A 25,141-nucleotide genomic window follows, 5' to 3' on the forward strand; every position below is an offset into this window, starting at 1 on the left:
ATAGAATGGAACATATCTACCATGTTATAGGGGGGTCGACTGTATTTTTTTTTTTTTTGTTGTTTGTGGAGGAAACAGTACTGTTGATGTGCAAGAAGCTGATAGGTGAAAAAGTGATTTGACAGAAATGATTTAAGATAGAGATGCCAAAGACATTTTTAATGCTAATGAAATTGTACTTATAACTACATCCCAAACAAAACATTTTCAAAGATGAGCATTGCTGTGGCAGCAAACATAACAAGGCTTTCTTTGTTATGTTTGCTATAACATAATACTTGTAGTTTGTACAAACATGGATGGATTGGAAAAATTTACCTTTGTTGTTGATTGGGAAGTCAACCAATCCATAATGCTTCAAAAATGTTAAAACCAAGCCTGTGGAATGTCAATCAAACATGAAAGCATGGATGATAAGTGAAATTTTTGAAAGATGGCTTTTAAAAATTGAGGAAAAATTTGGAAAACAAAACTGACAAATCCTTTTTATTGACAACTGTGTGTGAGTAGCCAAGGGCATAGACAGTTGATCTATGTCACTTACGGGCACACAATCGCAAGATTGGCTCACTACTTTTTTTAGGAGAGCGTTATTTAGTTTAAAAACGATCTAGAGGATTAATTCTAGATCTCGTCAGGTTTCCTGACACCAGTTAATCAATTTTGTAGTGTATGCGGATTAACACACGTGTGGAGATGATACAAAATACTCATTTTGATTCAGATACTGAGACATTTCCTTTTTACAAATAAAAACAAAGATTTAATGAAACAAAATAGCAAAATTATACAAAAATGGAATAATTAAAGTGAATGTTTCGAGAGAGAGAGCTCACAATTTCTACTGTAATCATACTACCTCTATATCTATTTCTCTTCTACTGTTCTTTAAGGATTAACTTCAGGTCTTTCTAGGTAGATCTTGCATGGCACATATTTATATATTTTCTTCTTTATCTACTGACTTAACAAAACATGGGAGTCTAATATGGGTGTTGGCCTTCAGGAGATGATATGGAATATGTCTTCCTTCTAGGGAATTTCATGGCGTACTCGCAACTAAGGGCGTTGGCCTTAAGCCCTGGTCACACTATGAGATTTCCAGCCGCGCAGGTGACTGCAACTGCGACGGCTGTTCCCATTAACTAGTAATCCCCCTCGAAAACTGGCGCGACTGCAATCGCAACTAGAAACAAAAAGTTTGTTCTACTCACGACGATTGCAAACACGCATCCAATCAACAAACGCCTTTATGCCACGTCATACAGTGACAACATTGAAAATAGTTCATCATCATGGCAGATAGTCAGAGGATTAATACTTTTACAGAATCGAGATTGATCAAGCTTATTCAGGCTCACGAATACCTGTGGGATTTTAATTCTTCGTTTAATCGAAGATTTTATCTTTTCATGTATTTTCGCCAGCTCTATTAAAATAATCGCCTTTTTTCTTTTATTCATTCCAGAAAAGGAACTGCTTGCTATTTAATAAGAAAAGTGGCTAAAATTTCATAAATACTCTGAAGTAGAGCGTAAAATATCGGCAAACTCACGAAAGTAGTCAAAAACAAGCTACTGTAATTTTATTGGTTTATTATAGGGCCACATGTTTCCAAGTTGCAACGTCAACGAACAATGTGTGACCACGAGAAGACGCGCGCGACTTGCGCTTGTTGCAGTTGCAGTCGCCTGCGCGGCTAGAAATCGCATAGTGTGACCAGGGCTTTAGGGAGCCAATATGGAATATGTCTTCCTTCTTTCGGATTTCGTGACGTACTCCCCGAATCATGCCAAACTCTTTTCATTTTTCATGAGTTTTCTCCAATTAGCTTTTTGGATTCTCTCACGTAAACAGAGGAAAAGGGGATTTATCGAGGGGTTAACAATTCCCAGGGTGACTAAAATTTTAGCAGATAACGGGAAACAAAAGGACGTTTCAACTTCTGTTGCAGGAAGTGTCTTTTATCAGTTTCCCTCGTTTAGAAAAAAACAATTTTCCCACCAAAATCAACGAATATTTTTCGTTTAAAATTTAAATTTTTAATTAAATTATTAATTTGCCCAGGGCTAATTCAGATCTCACATGTGCCCTTTTGTGTATAAATGTTCATATCTGATTCTAAGTGATAAGTACTGCCAGAAGTGAATGAAGTGCAGTGTTACTTTGTTCTACCTGTTACCAAAGTAGTTGAAAATGTATTATTTTGTTTTTAGATGTGTGAGGAAAATGATTAAGAGGGGCATTTTCTAGAGCTTTGCACTAACAATACTAATCACTGCTTGCTACTCTAGCCATGCATATGTTGTATTGCATCAGCAATGAAATAAGGCAGCACACAACACCATTCCTCTGATGGAAAATGTAAAGGTTATGTTTCATCCCCCAAATATGACATCAGTACTTCAACTGATGGATCAGGGAGCAATTAAAGTTTTTAAAACACTATTATTGTTGCCTTGTGGTCCAGAACATCCTGTCAGGCACTTAACCAACAAAAATGATGAGGTCAAGATCAACATGATACAAACTGCTTGCTTGTGGGTTTCACTTGATCCCAATGCTTGGGATCAAGTGAAACCACAACACCGTAGCCAACTGCTTTTAAAAAGCTGGATTCTGTCATTTATAAGCTGAAAATATAGATGAAGAGATTGGGTCTGTTGTGACTAGGTAGATATGGGACAGGTACAGGCATTTCTTTTGAGGACTTTGTTAAATGAATGACAATGTGACAGTTTGTGGAGTACTTACAGATACTGAAATTTTGGCTGATATGATGAAAAACAAAAATAACAGTGTAACTTTAGATGAAGGAGGAGACCAACTAGAACCTCCTGAGAAACCAATTCTGTCAGTAGTGCAGACCATGGAGCATATCCAGGAATTACGACAGTTTGTCAAGGGATATCATTTTCTGGTCACTTAATAAACTTAGGGAGTACATGACAACTCAAAAAAAAAAAAAGAAATATTGAATATTTCATGCTTTCTAAAAATTTGTAAATAAGTTAAATTGTATAAACTTCTCAAAGCCTGATATTTTATAATGAAACTGAACAATTACTGGACTTAAATCAGGCCAATTTATAGCTACTATTAATAATTAAATACTGAGTAATTTGGTAGTAGAGGTAGGCATTAGGATAAAATACCTGTCTGTTAATTTGTCCTCTTGTTCTTTTTAAAATTATTTGTAAAATGACAAATAAATTACTTTTAACTTTTTATTTCAACTACAATTCTACAATTACACTGATGTTTTTAATATAGCATGGGTGAAGGTCCTAAAAATGTGTGTATTTTATATTAAAATATTAGACTGATTGAGAAATTGAAGAAATATATTTTGGTGCTCAAAACTATAGAATGAATTCAATATATATATATTATTATTCATTTAACAGACTTAATTCCTTTTTAAATAGGTAGAGAAAACTTCCTGCCAATGACTCCATTAAAAAAAAAAACCTTTGTTGCTCCTAGCGAATTATTTCTCCTACTATTTTTGCTTTTTTCTAGCTCACTTTAACACCCTCAAAGTCACTTTCTGTTTTCTCCACAAGTATCTAGAGGTTATAGAATACAGACAGGCACATACGTATCTTTTGTAAATATGTATACATATCTGGTCATATCTTTACCACAACTTAAGGAAATGCACTTTGTGCTAAAAACCTTTCTATTTTTGGAGTGTCAAACTCAAAATAGCATCTAAAACTTTCATGATAAACTCTTCATCATCTTTTCACCTATTGCAAACACCTTACTACCAGCTGCAATATTGCAAAAACTCATACATAATTATCTCCTTCACCATATCAATTATTTTTGCTAACATCTGCAATTGATAAATTAACAGCAAATCTCTTCTGTTTATACAGATATTTATTTTGCATAAAGAATGCATTATGTACTATGTTGTGAATCAAGATACACACAGATTTCAGTCTCAGATTGGGAAACTGATTCCTTTTCACCAAAATGCTCACGAAATAAACAGGCCAGTTCTTGACTCACAGATGGATACAGAGACTTGACAAAATCAAATGTTATTCCACTTGCACATCCCTAATCTTCGTCAATGTCACTGTTGTATCTAACAACTTTCACACAAAAACTTTGCTACTTTTTGATTACATTATACATTGAGCAGGACTACTATTCAACTAGGTATTCCAGTTGCATTTTTATGTAAACAAGTCTTGGAGCATTGTGATCTGGCTACCTCTGCCATCAGAAACCTCAGAATGATGGATTTCATGTTTCTTAACTTCATTTTCAAGCTATTCAAACTAACTCTTTTATCTTATTGGCTTTCATGATATGAGACTCACTTTTCTGGTTGGAAGAAATGTATAGAGGACATGATTAGGAATTATGAGAGTTGATAAAACAAAAGTGTTAGTAGTATTTAAGAAGTTGGACTATGATAGGATATTGCAGATGCACATTGAGGAGGGGAATTCATTTTATTATTAAAAGAAAACATGAAAATCTTGACCATAGTTAGAATGGAATTATTTGAATTACAAATATTAATAACTTTAAAATTTAAGTCATTGCAAACAAGGTAAGGAGTGGCATGACATGTTTGAATTATACTCACGCACCAACTGCCATTTTTATATTCATATTGAATTACGATTGCTAATCCTTTCAATAAATTTTTATAATAGAGCAGTCGCGATAATGAAGATGAAACATTATTATTATTATACACTTGAAATATTTTTTATGCACTTTCATATAAAAGTCAACTTTTCTAATGATGTAATATAATTTTTCTTTCATTTCAGTTAATTATGGAGAGTGAATTTCAACAGAGTTTTAATATAAGGGATAGTTTTGGTTGTAATAATGCAATAGGTAAGATGATTAAGACTTCTAATTACTATAACATATTTTATAGCATTAAAAAAGTAGCTATGTCCATGTAACAGAAATGTTTACTTGATAACATTTGATAAAATTTGAAAATCTTTTATGTATAAACCATACAGGTTTAAATGTACTTTTACGTTGTCATTATTATTTGCCCTCAATTTATTTAAGGTTATCAATTAAACTTATGAGTTCTCTAAAACAGAGAGAATTCTGAATTAACTCCTTCATAAAATAAAATACAGTAGAGCATCAATTATCCGAATCAATTGGGGACTGGGGTTGTTCAGAAAATTGATTTTTCGGATAACCAATTATGCACGAAAAAATATCCCATGTTGAAGTTTGTTCAAATCCTTAAGTATCTTCTCATGGTTGTGCCAGTGCTGCCAGCTAAAACACGCACATCAACAAAAATAATCTTGGAGTAGCCCAAGACATAGCCAAAGATTGCAGTGCCACAGCACTAGTGGAAATTGAAATTTGCTGAACTGTAAACTTTCGGTTAATTGATGTTTCAGTTGATCGATATTTGGATAATTGATGCTTTACTCTATTATAATTAGAATTTAGTAGTAATTTATTAATTCATCATTTCTTTATTGTGTTGAGTAAACCTTGATTTGTGTTTTAATAGAAAACTGAAAAGTTACTTTCACAGAATTAAAATTCAGGTTTTATTCTGTTTTTCATTTTTAAATACTGGTTGTTAGGTAGGGGAATTGTCATAAAATAAGATCATGCATTATAGGAATGTCCTGTAATGCAAGATAGGAGGTTAACATGTATTCCTTACTTAAAATGGGCTGAATTCATATATTGAAACAATACATACATATATATTTATCATTGAGATGAGTACTTTGAGAAACATTATTTATTATTATTATAATTACTGCCATTCAAATTTATATTAATTATAATAAAAGGGGAAAATTCCTGTAAGTAATAATTTGTTGAGTTTCCACTGAAGAATAATGATTGTCATTACAATTATTATTATGAAGCATATTTCTTTATAGAAAGAAATATGCTTTATTAATTGTCTATTGATGATTTGAATTGTTTGTACTGTTTATTGCTATTTATGTAGTTTTGTGTTTATGATTATTGCTGTTTAACATTCCCAAGGGTAAGATATTTGAAACATTATTCTTGTGCAAATGTGCTATTTCTTATCAAAGTATTTTGCAGAAAATTTTTCTGCATCTTCAAACTAAACTCTGATGTTTGTTTCAAAGTTAAGATGCAAGGTTTTGTATCATTGATTGGAAATTTTTTTGGACTGGTTTTCAGTGGCGTGTTGTCCTTGGAAGTGGTGAAAGCGCAGCTTCCCTTATATTTTCTAAAATATAAATACATATTGTATGATTATTTTCATATTTGAACTAATTAATACTTTGAATTAATTAAAATTTACATTTTATTATAACCTCATTATGATAAGATTGCTATTATATATTTGAATATCAGTGGTGGAATGGTAGCGCTGTATTGATGAAAACGGGACAGCTTTCATGGCAAAAGTGTCAATGGTGTAAAGCAGCCAGATTATACACATTCGTGCCTGTGCTTTACAGAGCACCATCTTTACGTGATTTAGCTGCTGGGATGCTACACACCAAAATATCATATAATGCTTCCAATTATTCTATCCAGGACTAGTCACTTTCCTATCATTCCTTACTTTTCTTCCCTCTTCTCATTTCCTCTAAAACTCTTCATCCTTCCTTTTCAAAGGCTATGCCGTAAGGTTCGGCCTTCTAACACTTTTAAACATATCATATCATATCCAGGACTAGTTCTAGGCTGTTAGCTGCCTGCCTGCTAGATATTTGGCAGCCCTCGCCCCATTATGTGAATTGCGAGCAGATTTATAACTTACCAGTAAATTGCTATCAGTTTAGTTGTTTTTATGATAGTTCTGTACAGTTGACAGGAGTTTTAAAAAATTCATTAAAATATTTAATATATTTATTCTGCTTCTATTCTGCTCTCCCATCTTGTATTACTTACAGATTCCAATGTTAAACCAGTGATATGAAACTGTGGGCAAAAACTGTTGGTCACCCTGCTCTAGACCATTCATTCATTCATTATTTTATTGTATATGTATAATATATATATACAGATCGGCCCTGCTTTGGTGCATTACTGATTGTACACAAAGAAATTACAATGCTCAGGTATAGATGTTGTACATATAACTCTAATGATGAAGAATTAAAAGTACATAAGAAATAAAATACATAAAATAGTACATCAATAACATGAAAATCAAAATAAAAACAAAAGAAGTTAACTGATCTATATACAACTATATACAAATTCATGACAAGTTGCTGTTAGTATTGAAAAACATGTAAAGTTCACCATTATTATCAAATATATATACTTGATTATACAATACATAAGACACAATAAATAAGTACAATAATCAGCATCTTGACAATCAGAGAGAAATACTTGATATTAAAAGTGTGTCAATGACACCAAAGTACAAACAATAAAGGAAATTTAAAGTATTCTGAGTATGTACAATTTATTTGATATATGACAAAATGTATGGTCCTTAGTAACAATTATTAGAACGAACTAAGATCATTAATTAAAATTATACAATAATCAAATATTATACAACGATATTCATTCTACAGTTCCAAAATACAAATGTCAGATCACAATCTGCAGACACCAGTTAATCCTTGAGTTGTGAAGTAGCCTTGCAGATCACTGTATTATGTAGTCAGTTCTTTGTTGGAATTTAGTTTTTTCTCTTAGATACGCTGGGCAAGTTTTATCCATTGTGTTGTGACAATTCTGTACTCTGTTTTCTCTTAAGCAGTTAGCACACTTCGGTGAGTGATGTTTGTTTTGACAATCTTTATATAAATGATTTCCGTTACAATGGCTACACACATTTTGTTTTAAAGAACAATTTTTTGCAAAATGTCCAAATGATAAACAGCGATAGCACTGTGTTATAGGGAGAAAGTCAAAGACAGGACAGGTTGTCCAAAGAAGATGGATTTTTCCTGCTTTTATGATATTTTCTCTAATTTGTGGAGATACTTCAAGAATCCAGGAAATATGATTTTCATTTTTTTGGTTAAGTGGAAACCTTATGTTAATGTTTTCAACAAAAGTGCATTCAGTATAGGTGGAAAAAATGTACGAGTTTTGCTCAGAAATGTCTAATGCAAGATCCTCTTTATTAATGGTTTTTGGAACGGAAGCAATTTTGACTAATGGTAGTTTTTTTTTTTTTTTTTTTTCAAACGTGATACTAAACCTGGAATTTGTTCAACATTCTCCTTAAAATAGTTTACCTCATTCTTATNTTTTTTTTTTTTTTTTGGCAAACGTGATACTAAACCTGGAATTTGTTCAACATTCTCCTTAAAATAGTTTACCTCATTCTTATGGTTTAAATCTACTGCAATTCCACCTTTCCTAATTTTCTTTATTCAACATATGCCTTGCCAAGCTTATCAGGTCTCATGTTATTAGTTAAAGTACTTTTCGTTTCATCAGAAGTGGCTCTATTATTATCACTATATACTAATACAGTATATGCAGATAGAGGTGGTTCGTCTATAACTTTAGTTTGTTTTATTCCCTTTTGTAAGATATCTTTATAGCTAGGAATGCTAGGAACTTTTTTACTAGTTAGATCATCAAAAGAGGTTTTCCTCTGATTTTGTACTGTTTGTTGAATATCCCTTAGGATTTTTGTAGTTTCATCAATGTGAGCATCTTTGAATTTCTTCAAATCATCTTTAGTAGCTTATCCTGAGAGTGTCTGTTCAATATAATCATATAGATTATTTTTCTTAAAAGTACTTTCCGCCGGTTCTACTACTCTGATGAATTGTGTCAGTACATACGTTAAGTGACATTTCACTCCTAATTTGGCATTTGGGTTATGCTTGGAATATTGTTTAATCTATTGTTTTATCTAATGCCATAGACAGTATCGTGAAATGTTTTGACCTCAGATTCCATACCAATCAAAATAATAGGTTTTAGAATTAAAAAAAAAAAATTAACAGAGAAAATGTAACTTCTGGGAAAAGTTCTAGAAGTTTCCTGTAGAAGAGGTCATTGAGCATTGCTATGACTACCGGCAATGGAAAAGTAATGTTGAAATGTTCTAGACCATCACTGCTGTGCAATTAACTGATTGCCCCTTGAAGTTTGCTTCTTATAGGAACACAGCTTTCCTATCATCAAATGTCGTGGCACGCCACTGCTGGTTTGCCCTCTGAGAAATAAGAGAGTCTACACTTAGTCTGTTATGGGCCTGGGTAACACCAAAATGGGCATCTGGGTGGTGAGAGATGAAGCCTAACATGTTTTGGACAGACCTCTAGAAAATTCCTATGGTTTTTTGGAAACTTGGTTGCAATCTTGGATCCCCAGTGCAGTAGGCAGATGCCTTAACTGTCTTGGCCTTCCAGTGGCTATAAATCACTATTATGCACTGGCACATAGCTCTGTTTTGGTTTGCAACCACAAATGACTTATATAATAAAAATATATAGTTTTGTTAATTAATATTGTTAAATTATTAAAAATAAAAGCAATTTTATTAAATTATTTCAACTATTTCTTTACAATTTTCTTAAATCTACACAATTTCATAAAACCTAATATAGATTGTAAGAAAGAAGAAATAAACAAGAATTACAGTATTAAATCAGACTGTCGAGTTGTTTTGAAAAGATTGAATATTAAAGTAAAGATTGAAGATTGCAGCAAAGTTCACTTCCAAGATGAATATTTAAAGGTAAATGTTACAAATATTAGATATTTGACATTATAAAATGTTTGTCTGAGTTATTGAAGAAGTAGCTAAATATAACCAGCTTCATAAAAACTATATTTTAAATTTAGATGTACAGTGGGTGATCGGTTAACGAAGAAATCGGATAACGAACACTTTTGTGAAAGATTTTTATGATCGGACAATGAACACATGTTTGGATAACGAACACTTCACTGAACAAACATAAAAAAAAAGAAGCAACGAAAATAGCAAATACTGATTGATTTCCCCTTGTCTTCAGGCAACAATTCAAAACTTTTCAGAGCATTGGAGACATTGACATTGACACTCAACTCGGAATATACTGATCAGATAGTATTCCTCCGAACTTTGAAACTCTCCCTTATAATTCCAGTCTTTTATTTTTCTGACAGAAACAATTCTTTTATAGTATTCGCGAGATGTCTGATGTTACTGGGCAGTATGGCTTGAACAAATCTACAGTAGGACGTAGTTCAATCTTATATAAGAAAGATACAGTATAATCAAGAAGACTCAAGCAGCTAAAGGAGTAACAAAAATAACTTCTGAGAAATAAAGAAAATTAAAGAGCTCATAATAAAACCTGAAATGGATCTGATGACAGAAGAATGCCAAGAACTCTTGAATGAAGAACACCAAGAAACTTGGCAAGATATGTTTTTTTATGAAAAAGAGGATTAATGCTGATATCTGCTATTAATTAAAGATCTTTTGAAGACGTTGGGGATGTCAGATCAACGGTCTTAGAATGGCATACAAAGATTGAAATTAATAGGTTTGGGGATCTCTACAATTACAATGCTATTAATTACTTATGAAAATCCTGAAGAAGAGAGAAAAGCAATCGACATTAGACAGATTCTTTAACCCCACAAACAAAAAGCATAACTAATACAAATGCAAGACTGCATATATATGTATTTTTATTATTACATATAAATGAACGTAGTAAGAAAATATACATTTTTTCATTTTTTGGGGTCCCCAGAACAAATTAATCAAATTCCCATACAAACCTATGGTAAATTGATAATTGGTTAACGAACAATTTGGATAGTGAAAAAAGTCTTGGAACAGATTATGTTCGTTAACCGATCACCCACTGTATTTTTTTGTATTGTTGTTAAATACTAGTTCATATATGTAGGGTGTATCTGGACAAAAATAAATACTTTAGGAGATGATTTCTTCTAACAAGAGGAGTAAAAAAATTTATGAGTGTCCGTGTTAGAAAATAAATTGTTTCTGATAAAATTGTACAAATGTCAGTAGATGTGCTGAGATCCTTTTTCTGCTCTGCAGAACATGTCAAACTATGTATAGGGCTGGGTGAAATATGAGGTATATCAAAGGAAGATAGTTTTGTAATTAACTTCTTGTTCCAATAAGCAGCTGCAGTTATCAAAAAGGTTATGGACTTCCTTTAAAAAGTACACACAATTTACTATCGCTTTACTAATACATACTGAGAAATTTATTGAGTCTGAGAACAGTTGCTTTGAGAACCTCCTCTGTTCATCACTCTGACTTTTTGTGGATTATAATCAGATGTAATGGATCTTAATTGCAACCAATGCTGTTACATTAACACTAGACATATCAAAGAAGGCAACAATCATCAATCATAATGCTGTATCTATGTTAATATTAATAAATCACTATAGGCATGGAAAAAGTCGATTGAATAGACATTTTCATGTACTATTCCTATGCATTCACCTTCAGAAATGTGGTTATTTACCATTTCTCCTGATACACCCTGTTATGTATGTTCTAGTGTTTTATTTTATTTATTTGCCAATTTATTTATTTGATCAAAACAAGAGGCAATGCCATTTGGCATGGAAAGTCTATTCCAAAGTGCAAATTAACAAAGCCTCATAAAATATATAACACTTGCATAAAGTTTGCATATTTGCTGCTCTAAGTAGTTTGTCTCTTTTTGCTCCATGATAACACTGGAGAAAGACACTAAATGGAACTTTGAGCTCATAAGATGGTGGACACAATGGGCCTGGAATTCTTTTCAGGACCATTGTGGATTTGGCCTTGCCTGTAATGAGGTGATCTTTTAATTTTGTATTTTTCTATATTTTTTAATAAATAGTTTGTAAATATTATCAACAGTGCCATAACTTGCCATTCCTGTGCAAGAATGGCAATTTGCATTTAGGCCCCTTAATTAATTAGGTTTGGGAAAATAATAAAACTAATACATGCATTTTGGGCACCTCTTCTAAGTGGACCCTGTGTGGGTGCACCTCTTGCACCTGCCTAGTTGTGGCACTGATTATCAACTATCTTAACTATATTAATTTGTATTGTTTGTATTGTTTAGCTTACGGAAAAGAATAAATTCTTCACTCCTGAGAAAATATTTAATGAAGCAAAGATCCAAAGTAAGCAAGATGTTACATGTTTATTTTTGTTAAATGTGTTTAAATATTACACTTTCTTCAGGTGTCTCTGGAAGCCACTGATACATACTGTGTTTTTGCAGATTGGCTGGCATGCTGCACATAACTGCAGGAAACCATGCTAGAAACCCCCAGGGTTACCAGAATGCTGGTTAAACTGACTAAAAATTAAAATTAATCAAATCTAACAAAATCAGTTGTTAAGTAAATGTTAAAGAAAACATTCTTCCCAATACAGTAAAATAATAATACAGTAGAGCGTCGATTTTCCAAAAGACAATCATCCGAAACGTCAATCATCCGAAAGATTTCCAGTCGGCAAATTTAAATTTTCGCCAGTGCTGTGGCACTTCAATCTTTGGCTATGTCTTGGGCTACTGAAATATTTTACGTTTTTGATACTAAATTAACATCTGAAGCATAATTTTTTATTATTTTTATATTTTTCAATATATTTATTTTGTTTGTACAAAATAAAAAAATAATTTTTAACGATACAATAGNTCAGAGGCTGCCAGGATCGTCTGGGTCTGTTGCAGCCATAAGGTTTTTAGAATGTCTTCCCCTAATTTATTATTGGCTAACTGCCTTAGTTTTCTTAGTAAATGTAATGGCTTTTCATCTCCCAATGCCAATATCTAAGAGTAGCACTTTGATTCGCCTTTGCTCTGAGTCTGAGAAATTGGCAAGCAGTCTGGTCTTCAGTGTATTTTAACTGTTTTCGGCTGGTGGGTTCAGGACGATGTCGCTTACTTAGTTCAAGATGTCGGAGTTGAGAGCAGACATGACAGAGTGATGCTTGGTACTGTCTTTTGTAATGCCTGAAATGATGCACTGTGCCTCTATATTGACAAACCACAGCTCTGGGGTCTTGTCCCAGAATGGGGGTAGTTTCAGTGCCACTCTGCTCATTTCTGTGGTGGGTTTGGGCTCCGTCATCTTTGTTCAGCTGCTTGACCAGCATGGAAGAGAAAAGGAGGCATATCTGAATTTCCGTAAATGGTGTCTGGGCTTCGGAAATGGTGTTGAGCTCCCACGTTGTCGGATCCTGTTTGGCTCACCAGTGAGGGGACCGTTAATGGTTCCTCTTGATGGTCAAAGTCAGTTAGATCGGTCAATCCGATTGCATCTGCAGAAAGGATTGTCATGGAGTTGAGTTTATGATTCTCAGACGGAAGGAAGGATCCGAATGTCGTTATCACTAGTTTATTTACCAATAATTACAACTCTGTGTACAGAAGGTTATAAGAATGATGATCATGTAGAGAAAGGTCGGATCACATGAGAGGTACAGTATGTACAAACCTGAACACGCCGATCCAAAAGTGGTCAACCTTGACTTCTGCCATCACGTCGGTTGGGGACGATGGTCAGGCGCATGTTGCCGACCATCGCAATACTTTTTGTAAACTAATTTTCCATGAAATAAACCATGTTGAAACCTTTGTGTGTCATGTCATTGTCATGTTTTCATTCGATATTGCATCTTTCAAAAATTATCATTAAAGTTTGTTAGAAGTTCAGGTTGATTTTTTACAGAATATGTAAGTGAAAGTAAACAATGCGATAGAATTAATCTGCACAACTGATTTTATGATGAACCATAAAATATGAAAAAAATTACAGGATTGTATATTTATTGAAATGCTATCTTAAAATTTCTTTCGTTGATTTTATAACTGAGAGGAACTCATACTAGATACAGTATTGGGTAGCTATACGCCAATGGCATCTGCTGCAAGTTTTCCATTGGGAGCAAACTGATATGCTTCCAGTGTTATAATTACTGCTTAAATTTGTAGTGCCTCTGGGCCCTCATAAGGAGGAGAAGTATAAAGTATAAAAATTTCCGAATTGAGGTTCCAAATTTCAAATGGCTTAATTTGATTAAGTGGTGAAAATATGCAGGCAAAAATTGACATTTGTGTAATGTGCTAGATACTGAAATGGTCAGCTTTTTTATTTAATTTATCAAAGGTAAGGCTTCAAGTGCAATTAATTACCTCTACCAAAAAATCCAGAGAGAAAAGAAAGAAAGAAATAGTTGCACCCCGTTTATACGTTTCTCGGTTGTAAATATTTTCTTTTACATTTCAATAAGACCTTTCATGTATACATTTTTCAATTTTCTAAAACACTTCTTAGTCATGCGTTATTTACTTTGAAATGGAAAAGTTGGAAGCAATTATTAAAAATCCAGCATCGAGTTGCTTAACTTTCCTAGCAACATTATTTAAACTGCATGTGGCTCCATCTGTTTAAAAAAATATTCTAAGTGCTAACGAGCAAATATTTATTGATATTTTCACAATGTCTGGCTGCAATTTTTAATCATAATTTTAATTTATTTAATTTAAAGTATATGCTCTTCACCTCAAAATTAGTACAGTAGAGCATCGATTATCCGACTCAATTGGGGACTCGGGTTGGTCGGATAATTGAAAAGTCGGATAACCGAAAAATATGAAAAAAATCCATTATTAGTGTAGTATATTATTATATCCCGTGTAATTAGTATATTGGTATATCGCTATTAACCTACTTCGCGTTGAATTTTCCTCCATGTTAAGCCTATCAAATTTTTTTAAAATAATAATCGTCGCAATTGTTTCGTTAAAAATTAGAAAATTAAGCCTCGTATAAATACTGGCTCCCTTTCGTGGTCGATCCATGTTGCCAGCTAAAACACGTAAAAATAATATTAAAGTAGCCAAGACATAGCCAAATATTGTAGCTCCACGTCACTAGCGGACATTTGAATTTTCCGACTAGAACGCGGTCGGTTAACCGAGGTGGCGGATAATCGATGCTCTACTGTAGTCTTTTCCCTGTACTGTATATCATACTTTTTCTGTTAGCAATAGAGTCTTAACGGTTATCTAACTCATTTCAGGGGGAAATATTTGAATTCAAACAACTTGATTTCCGGTTTGCATCGGAAGTTCGTATATAGTAAATCGGGGCATCCTTTTCATATCCGGTCTCGAGTTTAGGGAAAGACGGACAGACCACAGTGGGAATTTATAAGTTACAATTTTTTCAAATTGCAGCGCAACAATCCCGCTAAAAAATAAATTTTCCTGAAAAATGTCAGGAACTTTCGAAAGAAAAGCACAGGAATTATTAATATTCAAATTGGTGAACAAAATCGTGTTGCTCCCCCCACATCCATACATACAGAGAACACCCCTGTAATACTTTTTAGCTTTTTTTGACGTTTTAAGATCCTCTGAGTTCAAAAAATGAATCTTAGGTGGTCATTTTTTTTACCAATCGCCATATTTTCCAAAATTTCACAATAAATAATAATAATAATATCTTATAAAAAATTTGAAACACTACATTTCACATTTTCGCCGCACCTACGATTCGAACTGATTGAAATGAGCAGAGGGAAATGAACTACTAATTTTACCCGGCTATGCCATGCGCAACCTGTACACTTCCAATGTTCAATAGAGCTAGGTTACGTTACCACTACCCAAGTCTCCCTAGTCGCTAACTGTATCTGATTTCGAATTGGCATGCACTGCACATTCTTCGCATTGCAAAATGACGTATGCATGCATCAGGAACTTCTGTTCGAACAAACCTCGCCTGCCGTCCGGGTTAGCGATTTTAAAAAGGTGGCAACACTAGCACAGAATTTTTCATTACTTATTCTGTGACGAAACTGAATTTTAGTCTTTTAAATTGAGATACCTAAATTAGGGGACGGCGAAATTTTCCTTTGCCCCGGGCGGCTGACACCCATGCTACGCCACTGGGTCAGGTGGCAGCTTATCACTCTGGGGATCCGGGATCGATTTCGGACGGGTCCAGGAATTTTTCGGGAGGTGGTTCGATTGGATATGTTGGCCTCCGTCTCTTACTATTGTGGGCCTTGCCGAATCCATAATCAGCTTGCTAAAAGAGGCCTTCTTAGTGCTCATGGGGCAGAAAGAGTAAACAAATAATCTATTTACATCAGGGGTAGCCAAACTTTTTTCATCGTCGACCCCCTGCAACTTTTCGAAACCTCACATCGACCCCACCAAAAAGTTTGTGTTACAAGGAAAAACAAAAAGCGCTTACTATTTTAATATATATCTTTTAATTTTACATTTTTTTACATTTATTGTACTGTACAGTACATATGTTAATATCAATAATAATTTTTGTAACTGACAATCAATAAGATGGATAAGCTTGATAATCCTTAGCAAGATTAGCAATATTCGGTTCAAAATTTCTAAGTTTTAGTCTTTTCATCGACCCCTATGGGTCGATATAGACCACTTTGGCGACCCCTGATTTACATATATAACATATCTTGTTGGTTTGTTCTTTATATAAATCTTTCTTCTTAAACATATCTAGACCAAAGTTTGTATGAGTATTACTTAGATCATGCATGAATCGATACTATGCTCTATATCACTACAATGTATCAAGGTATTTATCCTTTACATGTAGTGCCCTCTCTTGACAAAAATAAAAAATAAATGTTAATTGTTATTGAATTGTTCACAATAGATTGTTGGCTTACCTGCCGACACCTGCCGAATAGATTAATGACTACCCAAAGGCACCGTCACTGTGGAATCACGTTAAAAATTTATCAGTTTAGATCAGGGTCCATCTATTGGGAGACAGATCATCAGAGGAGTTTTCTAAACAACTTTGGCGTTTTGGTGATGGCAAATTCACGGAATATCCCGATACTAATTTGATAACACTAGATAAATCACGAATGGATATACGAGGGGGCAATATCGGCATGTAAAAACCGAATTCGTTGCCGAATGTACCTGGTGGAGTTTTTAAACTTTTAGGACTACTATCTCATAACCTACAGTACTAATTATGGGTGGCCGGATGGCCGAGCGGTCAAGGTGGCAGCCTACCGCTCTGGGGGACCAGAGTTCGAATCCGAACAGGTCGAAAAATCCCCAGGATTTTTCGGGGGTGGTTTGTTCGGATATGTCGGGCCCTCACCACCCGGCATCCCCATTGTGGGCCTGGCCGAACTCATAATGGGTTCGCAAAAAGATGCCCTCTTAGTGCCCACGGAACGAAAAGAGTAGAAAAAAAGTACCAATTATGGTACTCTAGGACAGAAAGGGTTGATTGTGTACATCAGCATGACACGAGTGATCTGCCAAGAGGGATCCGTCTTCAAGGAAGATATGTTATGGGAAACCGACTTCTATTTAGATATTGCTGACATGAAGAAAACGCAGAATACTCTACGTGACCAACACGTTAGCGAAACGAAATGTCACGACCAACTGACAGTGTTCTCTGATTTTATCCACTTGGCAACTGGTGAGCAGGACACAAAGGACTTTAAATGAATATACATATTAATTGAAGTACTGATTAAACTAAACGAACTGTAATCAAAACTCCAATTATTGTTACTGTTATATTCAAATAAACCGTTACAGTTAAGCTTTGTTTTCGTGCAATCGCTTATATTTGTGACATAATGAGCAATCCTTATGTTAATTATGTCACAAATGTTTACTAATAATATACGAATACTCTATATTATTTTAAAACTAAACCATTTTATATCGCATTATATAACTTATATAACATGTGTTTCATTAATCTGTAATTCGTATAACAGATTTTAGCTGATTTCGATTGCATTAGTAGATTAAAATTATATTTACTTTAATCAGATGGATGGAAATATTACATTTCTGTGTCGTAAACGGTAAATTGTCTGCATTATTGCTGTAGAATTTAATGCATTCGATACTTTGAGGAATTAATATTCGATTGTGTAACAAAGAAAATGTTGGAAAAATCAATAATAAATACTCTAAACACTAAACATAAATCTAGCATTGTTCAGGTTGATATGCTAGGTTGTCTATTTTGATAAGTATTGTAAATACAGAACGGAATAATTATCAAACGAATCAATAGTAGGAAACTTTACATAATAGAAAGTATTTTAAACAGGACAGATAGCTTAAAGTCTTCTCGATTAAATCACACAATCAAATATATGCGTAGAATCATTGCAACAAACCTCTGCGTTAACTAAAACATCGAAGAACAATGAACAATAACGACAAAGATATTGATAATTGCCCAACGAGTTTATTTAGTCCACTATTTTCTGCTTTAAAAGCGTTTGCCATTGATTTACTTTCTCCTTGCGAATGCATCAACGACCATGAACAATATTCTTCGTCGAAATATTTTAAACTATACACGAACACAGTAGAAGTATTTCTTTGGCTGAAACCATGCGAATTTCTTATACAGATTTTCAAACCCGATTTGTTCTGCGTACGATTGATGAAGGCTTATAAAGAGCACTCGCTTCATGCTTCCATCATCCTTCTGTGTGTTTCTATTTACGTCGCTCTGCAGTTCAGCATCNTATGTCTTGGGCTACTGAAATATTTTACGTTTTTGATACTAAATTAACATCTGAAGCATAATTTTTTATTATTTTTATATTTTTCAATATATTTATTTTGTTTGTACAAAATAAAAAAATAATTTTTAATGATACAATAGTCTTTGTTAGGCTTAACATCGACGAAAATTCAACGCGAAGCGACATGCAATGGAGAAAAATTTCGACATCGGATACGTTAAACTATTTTATCGTACGTAAATCAGTTATCCGAAATATCAGTTATCCGGACAACCCCAGTCCCCAATTGATTCGGAAAATCGACGCTCTACTGTATAATAATTTGCCTGACTTAAAATCAGGAAGAAAGTTTCTGCTTACAATGTGATAAAACATTTAGTGACTTATTGACATTTGTTTTATTAGTAACACGTGCCGCAGAAAAACCTTTAACTGATGTGAAATAAAATTTAACAGTACAAACGTTTTCAGACCCCTCCTGGGACCTTCTTCAGGTAAAAAAAATCGTTTGAAACATTACTAAATATGAAAAAACATTTATTTGGAATGATTTTTTAAAAATCGGAAAGATAGAATGGAATCACATGATCAATAGCTTCGAACGTAAAAGCTTCTACGTCATATCGACAGCTATTTAAATATTTTCCTTTTCTTTAAAGATTTTATGAAGAACTTTGTTGTTAAGCATAAAAAACATATCACATAAACACAGACTACCCCTTTACTTCCTTTCTTTTAGGTTTACGATTCACTTAATCCTCCTGCTGTATTAGGGCCTGCCATGCCAAAGAAAGAGAGATCTCATCTCTGGAATTAATGGGTGATGAAGTGCTGTATGCCCTGTATATCTCTATCTGCTCTAACCATTTGAGATGGTCTAAATAAGAGGAGGTGATAATTAACTTAGTATTTGAAAAGTCTGCTGTTATCTCTGGATCAGACGTGTACGTGGATAAGGAAGTGGAACATTTATTATGTTGAATGTCACGCATGTATGCTTTCAACCTGATCCCAACAGCATGTTTCATTGAGCCTATGTAAATTAAGTCTTTGTCAAAACAGTGGTCCCTATGTGGTACTCTATATACCCCTGGCATTCTTTCTTCCTTAGATTTGTCCTTTCCATTGCATAGAATATCAAACATAGATGGGCATCTTCTGAAGGCTAGGGAGATACCCCTCTGCCATGCGATTTTACTATATAGGAGAACAACACCATAGACAAGTTGCATTCTAGGGTTAAACGATTCTCCAACACAAAATTAGCATCAAGATTAGGTATGCGGAATATCGTCATGGATGCACCGGACACCCCCAAGTTATTTGCATTTGCAAAAATTCACAAACAAGACCAAAAACTGAGGCTGGTTGTGGATAAGGCCAAGGCACCTACATGCAAGTTAGAAATCTCTCTGCACAAAATAATTGCACTGCACTTAGAAGGATACAGATACACAATCTCTAACCTGGTGGAATTAGCAGAGTTCCTCAAGGACATTGAACATCCTAGCTTTATCATGGTCCTGGATTTCCGATCACTGTACTCTTCGATCGAGATTCCTCCTTGTTTTTGCAGCATCAGGGACTTACTGTTTACAATCTTACGCAATGAAGAGTTCCATCAACAAGTTTTAGAGTTGTCCCACTTGATTTGTTACATCTCGATCTTTCAATTCGGCAGAGTTAAGTACATGCAGGGTAAAGGGGTCCCCATGGGCAGTTCTGTCTCTGGGGATCTTTGTGAGTTAGTAATCAGACAATTGGAGAAAACAATACTTCTGAATTTTCTCCAAAACATCATAATTTACAAACAATCATTCTCTGGAGAGATTCTCCGAACATCACCCGATTCTTGGATCAAATGAACAACAATCCCTACGGTCTTACCGTGGAGGTCGAGCAGCACAGTGACTCGTCGGTGCATTTTCTGGATTTGAATATTGACTTTGGAGGACCAATCATACACACCTCCATGTACCGCAAACCATCAGACTATCCAACATCTATCCCGGCAAACTCTTGTGAACCTGTCCAATACAAAATGGTGGCATTTAGGGCCCTAGTTAAAAGGGCACACTCACACTCTTCTACTCAAGGGGCTTTAGAACAGGAGCTGCAATACTTATGCGAAGTGGCCAAACACCATGGCTACCATAACATCATACAAAAAATGTCGCAACGGCTCAGAGAAATGATGTCTCCTTCTAAAAGAGTTAATTCAATAAATGGCAACCAGAAGGAGGATATGCAGAGGGTGTCAATTACGTACAACTCACTATTGAAATCACAAAACTGTAGAATCACACAGCAGAGGGGTATCTCCCTAGCCTTCAGAAGATGCCCATCTATGTTTGATATTCTATGCAATGGAAAGGACAAATCTAAGGAAGAAAGAATGCCAGGGGTATATAGAGTACCACATAGGGACCATTGTTTTGACAAAGACTTAATTTACATAGGCTCAATGAAACATGCTGTTGGGATCAGGTTGAAAGCACACATGCGTGACATTCAACATAATAAATGTTCCACTTCCTTATCCACGTACTTGTCTGATCCAGAGATAACAGCAGACTTTTCAAATACTAAGTTAATTATCACCTCCTCTTATTTAGACCATCTCAAATGGTTGGAGCAGATAGAGATATACAGGGCATACAGCACTTCATCACCCATTAATTCCAGAGATGAGATCTCTCTTTCTTTGGCATGGCAGGCCCTAATACAGCAGGAGGATTAAGTGAATTGTAAACCTAAAAGAAAGGAAGTAAAGGGGTAGTCTTTGTTTATGTGATATGTTTTTTATGCTTAACAACAAAGTTCTTCATAAAATCTTTGAAAAAAGGGAAAATATTTAAATAGCTGTCGATATGACGTAGAAGCTTTGACGTTCGAAGCTATTGATCATGAGATTCCATTCTATCTTTCCGATTTTTAAAAAATCGTTCCAAACGAATGTTTTTTCGTATTTAGTAATGTTTCAAACGATTTTTTTATCTGAAGAAGGACCCAGGAGGGGTCTGAAAATGTTTGTACTGTTAAATTTTATTTCACATTGGTTAAAGGTTTTTCTGAGGCACGTGTTATTTAACTCTGATGTACAGTTGATTGTTATAATTGTTTTATTAGTAGTTACTCAGTGCAGGGCTGTACAGGCAATCTACCTGATCTTAAAAATTTTTACCTTAAAACACCTTCTTTTCAAATTTCACACAATGTGGATGTAAATTGGTAATTTATAGCAAGTTTCTGAAATTTGATGTGTGTATTTTGTGTTTGTGGATCAAATTACAATAAACATAAAAAATACACTTTCAGCATTCCATGAGTATTTTACATCATTAGAAAGAAGGCAAAATTCAGAAATTAAACATACAACTGTAGTTTTTGATGTAATGTTGACAGTTGTACAAGTTTAGAATAAAACATATTAGTTTTTTTGTGTGTTCTAGAGAGTGGTGCATAACCTTACTCAAACCAATATATTCCCTGGGATAAACTGGCATGCCGGATTTTACCATACAGAAATATCTGATTTCATGGTCTCCCCAATAGACATACATGTCGGCCAACCTGCGAAAATACAGCATCTGTGTTTAAGTCTAACTGCCAGAGATGTGAATTGTGCTTGATACAGAGTGTTTGAAAAGTTTGTGTGAGAAATTTTTAATTACATTAAAGTTATTTTTGCAGTATTGTCTATAAGACTTTTAAGTTGTATGTCTCATATTTTCACATCTATATATATATAACCCATTCAACGGGTATCCGTCCGCCCGTCCATCCGTCCTGTAACCGTTTGATAACGGATACTAGAGGCGCCCCTATCGTGTGTCATATTTCAAACATTCAAATTAACAATTTTAATTCTTATTTAAATTAACAATATGAATTATTATTATTCATTTAGCCAATAAATTATTATTTGGTCAATATAACAATATAAATAATTCAGTATATTTGTAATAGGAATTTATTATTTCAGAGGCTTATATCTCATGAAGGGTCATGAGTATTGGTATGGTTCCTTTGCCTTTATTATTTGCACAGGGGGCTACAGTTTGGGGGGTCGTCACCTCTTCACCTAATCTTACCATTGGGACTTTAACACAGCTGTAGAGCATATTGATAGTAACAAAAAAGTCAAAGGAACTGTGCTTCATGGAAATTTGTAAACAACACCCACTAGGGGGCGTCCCAGGCTACTAGTTGCAGTATATTGCACACTGCTTGCTCACAGTTGTTCTGGAATGCCTACACACCAGTTCAATGAGAATGAGAATGCTTGTTTGTACTGGTCAAGTGATGAAGATGTTGGCAATTGAACAGAGTTCTGACATGTTTTCATGCCTCTGGGAGACATTTTCAGCATTTGCTGTAGGCGAAACTGCAATACTGTGGATAAAACTTCACTTTTATTAAAACTTTCTTAAGCCTTTTCCATTTTACAGTAACTTTTCAGACACTGTATTTGAAATTTTAAAAATTTTAAGAAAAAACTTAATGTTTTTAATAAAGTTTCCAATTTTCCTGAAATTTTTTATTGAAAGGATGGAAAGAAAGCATAAAGATGAAAAACAAAAAAAAAATGTTTTGTTTTCTTTTTCTTATTTTGACAAAAACAAGCATTAAATAATCACTTTGTTGTCATCCATCTTTGATTTATTCTCCTTTTATCTATCAGATAGTGTGAGTATGTATTGTAGTATATATCATGTACTAAAGTCAACACAGCAAAAGAGTAGACATTTGTCAACCTGAGCTGGAACAGTCTACGTTAAATATCAATTTGTCAACTCTCACGTCTCTGGAAGGAGACGTAGGAGTTGACAAATGAATCACAGTAATAAAATTTGTAAAAAAAGTAAAGCATTAATATTATTTATGATATTTTTACAAATTCTATTACTGTGATTCATGTCTCCTTCCATTCTTTTCATAGACAGACCTTCAGGCTGACTTATGTCTACTCTTTCACTGCATGGACTCTAGTACTGTACATAGTACAATGGATTGTTGATCAATCGTTTTTGGCTAGACTCGGGGGAAATGACTTATGCGGGAAAACGATTGACACAGGAAATTTATGACTTTGATGTTTTTGTTGTTTATCTCATATGAAATGTGCATTTTCCAGTGATAGGCTTATATGATGATTTTCTGTAAAGCTAAATAATATGGAACATGCACACAGATGTTCATTTATTCTACATTTTAAAAAAGTATTAAGAATACTGAAATTTCTTCTATTTTCTTTTGGTAAGAATACTTAATGTATTGACTCTTTTTTTGCACTTGAAGGTGGTATGGTACAAGTGTCGAAAATGTTAGTGAAATTATAAATTTTTGTCTCTAAGATGTGTTGCTTCTCTGTGCATTAGAGTCTGTAGAGTGCACATGTCCAAGATTCTATATTGGTGAAACAGAGAAAATTAAAGACCAGATTGTCAGAGCATTTAGCAGCTGTAAGATTAAAATACAGTAGAACCTCGATTATCCGGACTAATTGGGGATGAAGGTAGTCCAGATAAGGAAAAATCCGGATAATCGAAATAAATACTTTAATTTGTCTTTTAATGATAATACAACACGTTTTCTTTTCGATGACATATCGGTAATATTAAAAGTAAATACTGTATTTAAATTGTGATCAAATTTTCAAGAAACAAACGTTCGTATTGAATTTGGACTACTACTGACCAACGCTAACAGACTACCTATTGTTTAAAAGGCCCTCTGGTGGCGCAAGAAGACGGATTTTATAAAATAAAAAGCAGTTGAAACTGCATTTTTATGAATAAAAATTTGACAAACTATTTATCGTTTTATGACGAGTAAAATTTTTTCGTCGCGTTCGCGGCTTTTAAGTAATGCATAAACCTTCGAGGCGCGAGGCCCTTCGGACCGCGAGGCATAGGCGGTGGCCCACGTCGTCCATGCCTTACGCCGCCCTTGGTCATAGAAATGATGTAATTTGAATATAAATTATTTATAAATACGTATGTCAAGTTATATTTTTATTACTACGTAAAATATATTTAAGAGTTTACGACCACTGTGCTGGGTGAGACGTTGTTGAAACAAAAAAAGTTATGCATTCCATCACGTACATAAACAGTGTCGTAATTCGCCAAGTGCAAATCAGCAAATTCGTAAAATTTTTGTTTATTTTGAACAATCCAGATAATCGAAAATCCGGATAATGGAGGTTCTACTGTATAATAATTCTCCTATCTTATAATAAATGTGAAAAAACATTAATTAATCATGTAAAAATTGTTTATAAGGAAAAATAATGTAAAAAGAAAAGTTAAAGAACATTTTGCCAAACTTATGCCAATAATACGGGTGAGTTGACAGTTGCATACTGGGAGACTTTTGTTGGATATATAGATGAAAATTCATAATGGAAACCTATGATGGGATATTGTCAGATTTTAATCTGTATGCTGAAGCCCTACTGAGGAGGCCTAATATTTTTGATGAAATGCATTTAGGGGATTTAACAATGAAATAGTGGTTTTCTCTTCAAAGTGGTTTTGCTTTTACCTTTTTTAACTTTAATTTTTATTTCATTTTTGATGTAATGTTTTATAATTTTGAACTTATCTACCCTTTGTAAGTCAGAAAGGAAAGAAAAATTAGATT

General features: G+C 34.0%; 1 protein-coding gene across 3 annotated transcripts in view; it reads left to right on the forward strand.

Moving 5' to 3' along the window:
* Positions 1-25,141, forward strand: part of LOC111615604 (zinc finger protein 99-like) — a 50,437-nt gene that overhangs the window by 23,316 nt on the left and 1,980 nt on the right. For all 3 annotated transcript variants that reach the window (XM_023357012.1, XM_023357013.1, XM_023357011.1), the window contains 3 exons: positions 4,800-4,869; positions 9,543-9,673; positions 12,033-12,093. In XM_023357012.1, the coding sequence (XP_023212780.1) occupies positions 4,800-4,869; positions 9,543-9,673; positions 12,033-12,093 (262 nt within the window). The remainder of the gene's footprint in view (positions 1-4,799; positions 4,870-9,542; positions 9,674-12,032; positions 12,094-25,141) is intronic.

The sequence above is a fragment of the Centruroides sculpturatus genome, unplaced genomic scaffold (assembly GCF_000671375.1).
Source record: "Centruroides sculpturatus isolate CEXI.00-Female unplaced genomic scaffold, Cexi_2.0 scaffold19, whole genome shotgun sequence".
NCBI classification, from domain to species: domain Eukaryota; kingdom Metazoa; phylum Arthropoda; class Arachnida; order Scorpiones; family Buthidae; genus Centruroides; species Centruroides sculpturatus.